This window comes from Etheostoma spectabile, chromosome 2 (assembly GCF_008692095.1).
Source record: "Etheostoma spectabile isolate EspeVRDwgs_2016 chromosome 2, UIUC_Espe_1.0, whole genome shotgun sequence".
Taxonomy (NCBI): Eukaryota; Metazoa; Chordata; class Actinopteri; order Perciformes; family Percidae; genus Etheostoma; species Etheostoma spectabile.
In genome coordinates this window covers 13,253,468-13,262,849 of record NC_045734.1, presented here as the reverse complement: position 1 = coordinate 13,262,849, position 9,382 = coordinate 13,253,468, and the positions used below count along the sequence as shown (strand labels likewise).

At 38.4% G+C, this 9,382-nt stretch overlaps 1 protein-coding gene and 1 long non-coding RNA gene across 2 annotated transcripts in view; one reads left to right on the top strand and one right to left on the bottom strand.

Annotated features, from left to right (window-relative positions):
• Nucleotides 1-8,705, top strand: part of mettl14 (methyltransferase 14, N6-adenosine-methyltransferase non-catalytic subunit) — a 17,036-nt gene extending 8,331 nt beyond the window's left edge. Inside the window, exons 8-11 of the mRNA XM_032531886.1 lie at nt 6,044-6,136; nt 7,487-7,603; nt 7,811-8,021; nt 8,166-8,705. Of these exons, the coding sequence (XP_032387777.1) occupies nt 6,044-6,136; nt 7,487-7,603; nt 7,811-8,021; nt 8,166-8,467 (723 nt within the window). The 3' untranslated portion in view covers nt 8,468-8,705. The remainder of the gene's footprint in view (nt 1-6,043; nt 6,137-7,486; nt 7,604-7,810; nt 8,022-8,165) is intronic.
• On the bottom strand, nt 2,323-4,086 carry LOC116699790 (uncharacterized). The gene is made up of 4 exons (XR_004334504.1): nt 4,052-4,086; nt 2,726-2,813; nt 2,553-2,641; nt 2,323-2,402 (listed from the first exon to the last, which is right to left on the bottom strand). It is a non-coding gene; the product is annotated as an uncharacterized LOC116699790 (long non-coding RNA).
• Nucleotides 8,706-9,382: the final 677 nt, after the last annotated feature.

Genomic DNA, 9,382 nt, shown 5'->3' with positions numbered 1-9,382 from the left:
ATGATATTGAACCTGACTTTTAATTAATCAATTGTGTAAGAAATAGCTCATATGAAAAGCTAAAACCCTCCCAAATGATGTTCAATGCACTGAAATAAATTAGTTTCACTGAAACAAGATTTATCATTTAAACAAGACAGAAAGGTCAAATTTTGGCAAGACAAAAGTCTTGTCGCCTATACAGAAATTGAACAAATTATAACAATACTAAAATATGTCAGAAAATTAAATAGCGGTGCTGTGAGATCCAAATTTTATATCTTGTATGACTTCCACGAGCTTGAAGGACTGGCAAGGATTCATACAATGTATGATGAAGTCATCAGGAATAGCTAGGAAAGCAGTCTTGCTGCCTCAGAGTTCATCAATATTTTTGGTTTGGTCTTCCATGCTTCTCCTTTCATCCTACCCCACATATGCTCCATGATGTTCATGTCTGGTGACTGGGCCGGCCAATCTGGAGCATCTTGATCTTCTCGCCTTGAGGAACTTTGAAGTGGAGAGAAGTATGCGATGGAGCACCATCCTGCTGCAGAATTTGGCCTCTTTTATGGTTGGGAATATAAGAGGTAGCTAAGATTTCTTGTTATTTGAGACTATTGATGTTGCCTTCCACCTGCAGATCCTCACACACCCATACTGGATGTTACCCAGACCATGATTTTTCCGCACCAACTTCACTGTTTTCTGGGTGAATCTTGGATTCATGCGGGCTCCAGTAGGTCTCCTGCAATATTTACGGCAACTGTGGTGTAATTCAACAGAAAATTTATCTGAAAAAATCCACTTTCTTCCATTCTCCAAAGTCCATCCTTTTAGCAGGCTATGGGCCTTGGCAAATGCCACACAGTTTTCAATTGTCTTTTGTTTAGTGCTGGCTTCTGGGCACTGATTCGACCATGGAGGCCATTTCAAGACAGAATCTGACAAACTGTTCAGGTTGACACAGGGACTTCAGGGGACCGGTCTGGTGGAGCTCTGCTGCAGTAGAAAATGGGTGGCCTTGGATTTTCGAGCCAACAAACGGTCTCGAGCAGTTGTCTTGCGGGGTCTGCCTGACCTGGGTTGTCAAAAACGTCTCCAGTGTCTTCAAATGTTTTTTTAATCTCTGTACTTGACGCTGAGACACATTGAAGGTGTCTGCTACATCAGCATGGATCTGGTCTTCAGCTCTTGATAATCAAAACTTTAGTCTCAGGGTGAATCTTAGGCATGTTTGCAGATGTCTAGTTGCAGTTGATGTGAAGGTCTAGTGTATGGGGTTGTTTTTATACACACCTGAGACCTAATGATCCATTATTAGTCACAAGGTGAAGTCATATGACAAGGCGACTTTGCAAAAAATGACTCAATGGGCTTACCAAGCTGTGGAATATTAGAATACTTTTTGACAGTTTGTTTTGCACTGAAACATATTACAAAAGCTGTTGGGATTAAAATGAGCCATTTCTTGTAAATAAATCTTGATGAAATATATTTCAGCGGCACTTCAGGTCAATTTGTACACAAGCGACAAGACTTTTGTCAGGGACTGTATGTGTGTTGCAGATTCTTAGCTGTACACAGTGTCCTGGAAGGTATTTAAGCCTGCCTGCCCAGATGCTAGTGTGCAGATCTCTCACCACTCTCTGAATTAGTGGACTACATTCATTCTGCACGAAGGAAACTATGCAACATGCGATAATGGTGGGAATATCGCGGTAACAATATTACTTACAATTCATAAACATTAAATGTACTCAGTTCTGCATATCTGCTGCTTTAATTATCCTCTACAATACAACAAATTGTATGTTGAATATAAAACAAATTAAAGGACATTATTTCCAACATTCCTTAATGAACAAATTGAACATTATATGAATAGAAAAGACACCACTAAAAAAAAGAATTACATTTTAAAGTGTGATTTCACTACCGATATTTTTTTCAACTAACCAAAAAAAAATCTGTTTGTGTCTATTACAATATGTTAAAGCCTTTCACGATGTGTATATTAGGCCAGTTGAAATTGCGATACAGAAAAAACTCTGTATATATGTACAGCCCTATTCATTCACACAGCATTCATACACTTCATACATCATACTGACTTCCACACCAAACTGCATTTATTATTATTACTTACTTTAAATTTCAGTTTATACGTTATAGTCTCCCTTCTTTGTTGTGCCCTATGAACCAGCCATAACATATTCTGTATCTATTCACATCATACTAGCACAAACCGCTTAATGCAAAACCAGTCTAAGAAGCATACATACATCATCCCAGGTCCAGAAGCGTTCAGTGTGCGGATGCCTGATTCTCTGTAGTTTCTCTAAGGGAGGCTCAAGCAGAATTACATCAAACTGCACTTCAAATCCTGCAGGTCAAAGTGCTCTGGATCAGCCTGGAGGTACCTGAACACACACATATCTTAAATAGCAAGCCTTTTTTAAGATAGTTGATGCCAACTTCATCTCAACTCTTTTTAAGTCAAGTTATCATCTCTGGGTGTAATCACATTGGCATTAAGGTAAATATTTAAATTAAATCATCATTTAACATACATGGGAGGGGTGTTGGTGGTGGAGATCAGTTGTCTTTCAGTCTGATCAGCTCCGAAGCTTTGGGTATTCTTCAAATCGGTCAGCCAAGCCTGAACCACATATGACAACCAGGTCAGAACTACACACAAGCATACACATGTACATGAAACAAACAACACACAAGCATACATTACCAACATCTCTGATGAAGTTCTGTGGCCTGTGCCCTGTGTCGACAAAGTGCTGACAGTAGTCATTGTGAGGGTTCAAACTCTGGGTACCCTGAAAATGAATGAGAAAAGATAAATAGGATGAGCGAGAGAGGGTAAAAAGAAAAATATATCTGCACAAAAAGAGACAAAATAAAAGAATAGCTTGATGTCAGGGCTCCAGACTAACTTTTCACCTTGGTTGTACTGATCGTCTAACTTTTTTATTTTAGTGCACCAGCACAAAATTTAGGTGCACCCAAATTAACGCCACAATTTCAAGGTCACATATATATATAAATGATTTTAAACAAGAATAAGTTGTAGGTAAAATTTATTTTAAGCACAATTAACTGATATAAAAATCTTTTTAAAAAAATAAATAAATGTTAAAGTGCTTCACTGGCAGCCAAACTGAAACATTTTAACCCTTGTATTGTCTTCACTTTCGGGACCCACTCGTATCCCTTGGGTAAAATTGACCCGTGACTTATATGGGGTTTTAAAAACAATTCTGAAATGGGAATGGGAATCCGACAGCTTGAATAAATAATGACACACAGCTCTTCTAAAGCTGCTTTTTGTTCTTCCCAGTGTAACTGATCACTAATTTATAGGGTCGTAACGATATGCAATATGAAACCAAAATTGCGACACTGTTGCGGAGTGAGATGGCAGAATTGCAACACACCCTTCAAACTCCCAGAGTTATCCTCCCGTCCAGATCCAATGCTACCACATCTTTTAATTACTATCAGTATTTTTGTGCTTTACCCCCTTTTGTTGTGAATTTAGCTAACTAAAATCTGTGTGTGAGTTTATAACAGCAGTTCATTCCGGGTTAGTTCCAGTTCCCAAAATGCTTTGAATGTACGGAGCTGTCAGGCAGCTCTGTGTTATTCTTGTTGGTCTTGATCCACAGATGTCCTCACACCCACTAAAGCCCCATTTCCTCAAACACTGAAATGGGTGTAATAGGGGAAACCTGTGAGATTTAGGAGTCTCTTCTTCCTGCTGCTTTCACACAAATGTTACCAGTATTACCACTGCAATTGTAGCTTGCTCATAAGGTCATGGCTTACATACTCACAATGGTAACAGAAAAACCACAACAATGTGCCCAATTCTACTACTTTTAAGATTTTTACCATGGGTTTGCTTCATTTCTAATGTAGTTACTTACTACAGTTGGAAACCAGTTTATTTACCTATACAAATAAAACATTGCTTGACAGCCTACATCATAATTAGTGAGACACAGTATAAAGGAGACATGTGTGTGTAAAAGAAAGCGACAGCAGGTTTTCACACCTTAAGGAAAGTACTTGAGTCCTTAACACTTCCTCATATGGGTTGCTTTCATCCGGTGGTTGCACCTCGACCTTTCCTACCACACACAAACACAATGAGGTTAATATGTTTGTCTATGAACAGAATTGTATCTGTATGAGACACACATGTATTTGGTAGATGAATACAACCAAAAAGAAATTGATCATTAAGAAATTTAAAAATTACGAGTGGAATCCAAATCATGAGAACATTAAAATATAATAAATAAATGAGTAGATAAGTTGGGATAACAAAAGAGGGAAAAACTTAAAACATATTGAAGGGCTTACAGTGAAATAATCAAGATCTAAGTTTCAAATTAGTAAGCCGGAAAAAATAAAAAAGTGAGCAGAGACATTATCAACCCTCTTATTCTGCCATGTCATATTCACCCAGAAGTCATTCCTTGTCAACTTCATGCTGAAATATTAATTGATAGAACTTACACTCTAACCCACAAAACGATTAAACTTAAAACATGGTCACAGCTTCTGTTGCTGAGAAAAGAGAAAAACAACCATTTGGATGGCCAGATTTATGCTCACAGCCTGCAGCTACAACATGCCAAATGGAGCAAAGCACAAAATCTGACTTGCAGGCAGGACCTTGACCTGACTATATCCAATAAAAGTATGTACGTGTCCTTGGCAAATCTCTGGAGATAATAAGAACAAATCAAGCCCTACATATTGAGACTACTTTCAAAAGACCTGGGGCGGCTGTGGCTCAGTGGTAAAGCGGTTGCTTTCCAATCAGAAGGTCGGAGTTTGACAATGGCCCCATGTGTAGTGTCCTGGGCAAGACGTGTGCATGGGTTGTAATGTGTGTGAGTGTTATCTGATGAGCAGGTGGCACCTGTCCGACGGCCACAGTGTGTGAATGGTAAAAGCGCTTTAAGTAGTCGTTAAGACAAGAAAAATGCTTTATAAATACAGGCCATTTATAGCTTGAGATCCTCAGACAATGGCCCTATTTACTGTCCAGACAAAAGACCAGGAGGGACCACACTTTTGTTTCCAGCCCGATGAACAAACTACGGTGGCCCTGAGAGACCATAACATGCAACATTAAGAAAATGCACACAAATAAACCACAACACACAACAATAAGAAAACAAAAAGCAAATAAACAACAGAAGTGTTTCAGGGGACCCTTTTAATGATGCACACATGCCTCGACATTTGCGTTTCAATCTGTGGTCTTGATGATTTCAATTTTAACAGCGGATAATTTTTTTAAATATCCCAACTCCGACTGGTTGCATGTTGTGGTGCATTTGTGTGCGTTTTTTAATGTTGCGTGGTTGTGGCCTCTCAGGGCCCGTAACAAACTGCCTGAGAAGATTTAGTTTGTTCAGTCTTTGTCATTTGAAATCCTCCTCATACATACTGGTGGTGATGGAGTAGTGGATATGACACACACCTCTGGTGTGGGAGACCTAGGTTTGAAATCCCACTGCAATCCGTCAACCTATGTGCTCGAGCAAGGCACTTAACCCTTAGTTGTTTCAGAGGCGTGCGACCTCTGACATTATAGCAATTGTAAGTTGTTGGATAAAAATGTCAGCTATTTAAGTATGTACTATCACTCCCCGGCTTATCCTGAAGTTTTATTCAATACATGTTATATCTACTTATGTTGTTTCAAATGGAGGTTTTTTTTGTATTTTGATTTGTCAGTGTAATTGTGGTTTATACTTTAAATCGGCAACATTTGTGTTAATTATATAATTTATATATTATATATATAATATTATATTATATTATCAGGTATTATCATTACAATAAGGTGGAGGCTTTTTTAACTCATGCAGACTCATAATGATCACCTTTTGTTCTTCCACATAGCAGGTGTTTCTACAAAATAGATAAGCGACAAGACTTTTGTCAGGGACTGTACACACCATTCTGCATGAATGATTGTGTTTGTTTATTCACCCCTCTTTTCCTTCTCTGGTCTCTGCTATTTTAGATCATGAAACTGGAAATTGAAGAAATATCAGCTCCACGTTCCTTTGTTTTTCTCTGGTGTGGCTCTGGTGAAGGCCTGGACTTGGGCAGAATGGTAACATGATCCCTCATTCAGTCAAAGTATACATTTAATTACAGGCAAACTCTTACTCTGTGTCCAATAGAGTACATCTCATATTCTTCACTGGTTTTGCAAAACAAGGCATGAAAGTTATTTTTAACACTGCCATTTTCAGGTAATTCAGGATCTCACTAGTTCAGTGTTCATTGGAAAACTGAGTTAGACAACTATTTGTGTGTTGTTGTTATTACAACAGCTTTGAAAGCCTTAGGTCTGTTTAAACAAGACTATTCAAGGATTGAGTTCTTCCATGGTTCAATTCCCGCAAGCAGTCAAACAGTATTATTTAAATTGTTGCTGTCAATGGTATGACGTATTTCCATTTTGCACTTGTCAACATCACTGAGTCACAGTCTGTCTCTCTGTGTTAGGAAATCCATTTCGTAGTTATTTTTTAAACAGCATTCTTTTTCAACAACTTGAAAAAACATTGACGTTGGGAATGTGGACATGTTTTCCCCATTGTCTGTTCATTCTTTGGGCTCACAAGGGCTAGGGTAGTGAAACTGAAAATAGATTTTTTTTTTTGAGGCCAGCTGATGATGTTGTCAGTTTTTACATTTGAGTTTTATATATTTAAAAACAAAAGTAGAAACAATATGTGACTGCAAACTGCTAAAGGAATTTTGGTCTAATATAAATAGTTGTTCTTGGGCGTCATCTAGCTTACCCAGTAGAGTGTGTGTGCCCCATTTAGGCCAGCGTTTGAGTCTGTCGTCCCTCTCCCTCCCCTTTACGATTTTTGAGCCGTCCTATCAATTAAAGGCCATACTATTAATTTAAAAACAAGTAATTGTCTTGTATGTTTAGCTAGTGCCATTATCAAAAAGCAATCATGTGGACTTTAGGAAGGGAAGGCTGATCTTGTTTATTGTAAAATAAATGTAAAAAGCTGTTAAACTACAATGACTGTTCTGTGTTATCTCAGATTGCATTCTACTACTACAAAGAACAAGATTCCAAAACATGATGTTTTGTGCAGCTAACCCAGAAACGTGCATGTACTTAGTTGTACGTAAAACTGAGAGAATTATTGGCATTGTTGCTTTAGAACCATAGAGTAGGTCATGCATTTCTTAACAGTTAGAAATCTGCTTGTGTGGAATCACCGTATTTAAAAATAAATTGTATTTACATTTCTGATTTGCTACATTATTTTCCATATAGTAGATGGAAAGGGAAGCCTTACTGTGCAACTGTGTTGCATGTCTGCAGTAATCCTCTCAGATTAATTAAAAAGATCAACCTTTAAATATTAACAGCCACAAAAGGAGTACTTATACACACTCCATCTTAATACTTCCCCTATTACACCCATTTCAGTGTTTGAGGAAGTGGGGCTTTAGGCGGTGTGAGGACATCTGTTGGATCAAGACCAACAAGAATAACCCAGGGAAGACCAAGGCACTGGACCCAAAAGCAGTATTTCAGAGGACCAAGGTAAAGCATGAATGTGAAATACATGTTCATGTTAATGTAAATATTACGCACCGGTAATCTAAGTGCTTTGGGATATGTTTTCCTTTTAAAATGTGTTAATGTAGATGTAAGATACACAATTTAAAAAGAGTCATCCATCCATGATAATTGTAAATGTTAAATCAGTTCAAATTGTTTATCATGACATATACAACATATTCCCTTCAGGAACACTGCCTAATGGGAATCAAAGGAACAGTGCGTAGGAGTACTGACGGTGACTTCATCCATGCTAACGTGGACATTGACTTGATCATCACTGAGGAGCCTGAGATGGGAAATGTAGAGAAGCCTGTTGAGATCTTCCACATAATTGAGCATTTCTGTTTGGGCCGCAGGAGGTTGCACCTGTTTGGACGAGACTCAACCATCAGACCAGGTGAGATGAACATGCTCTTTCCTTTCGAAAAGTTTGGTAATAATTGCATTTGTAGGTTTGCTATTAGTTTTGTCTTCCTCTGTGCCTCTGCTTGTTTCTAAATACCCATGTTACTGCTTTTTATGTGTTTTCTTCTCTTTCTAGGCTGGCTGACTGTGGGTCCTACTTTGACAAATAGTAACTTAAACCCAGAGTCTTACGCCTCGCATTTTGTCAACTCCCACTTGTCTGGCTGCACCGAGGATATTGAGAGGCTGCGGCCTAAATCTCCACCTGCTAAGCTGAAGTCCGACCGTGGTGGCGGAGCACCCAGAGGGGGGCGTGGTGGGCCAAATGCAGGAAGGGGCGGAGACAGAGGCCGTGAAAGAAACCGGCCAAATTTCCGTGGGGACAGGGGAGGGTTTAGGGGCAGGGGAGGGCCGCATAGGGGCTTTCCACCTCGCTAGAGGAAAGGGCTTATGCAACCAGACTGATGCTAGGAATCCCCATCTGCGTCATCTGCAAACACAAGCTCATCTGTAATGCAGTTGGGGTATAGTATCATATCGGTATTATATGACAGCTGAGTAGATTAGCAAATCTTTTTGAATGTGTCAATCTTTTTGAATTTTTTTGTTTATATTTTTTCATGGATAAACTTAAGATTGAGTGTGTATTGTCTAAATAAACATTCCTTTCACTTTTTGTGTTCATGTATTTTGTGATTTTTCTATTAGATTCTTTCTTGTCCTTGAATATCTATAGAGTTATGGATGTAATGTCAACTGTTACAGTTCAAAGAAAACAAAAATGTTGGCACTCACAGATAACTTTTTATTCAACGAGGGGAAAAGCAAATGTGTTTCAGCTATAAGCCATCAATAGCATAACTAAAACTATCAGACAAGGCAATTATCATAGCCTACACAGTTAAGGATCAAACATCAATCAAGATAGAGGATTCATAATTAAATAATAGGATCCATACATGGATTATACCAATTGAATTTCACATTTTCTTTCATCTTTGTCACTGCCGTGCACCTGATATACAGTATAAGATTTGAAGCTGTCACTTCACTTATATGTAGAGTGTTATTAAAAGCCAAATATGAGTGAATTGTTCTAAGAAAAATAAAAAAAAAACTTGTAAAGATACAAGAGGATTGTTGTAATTGACAAACAGGATTTTATTTCAGGGGGCTGTTACACTGTTGCTGGAACAATTGATTTATTTGCTTGTCAGAAAAACTGCTGTTGTGGCCAAGTATTTAACATGCACATCAGTTCCATCAAGCTGACTGGCTGTTATCATCTTTTCATAATCTGCCTGCCTACTGTTGAAAGCACATAGGGAGAATGTCAACCATGCAGACGTTAAA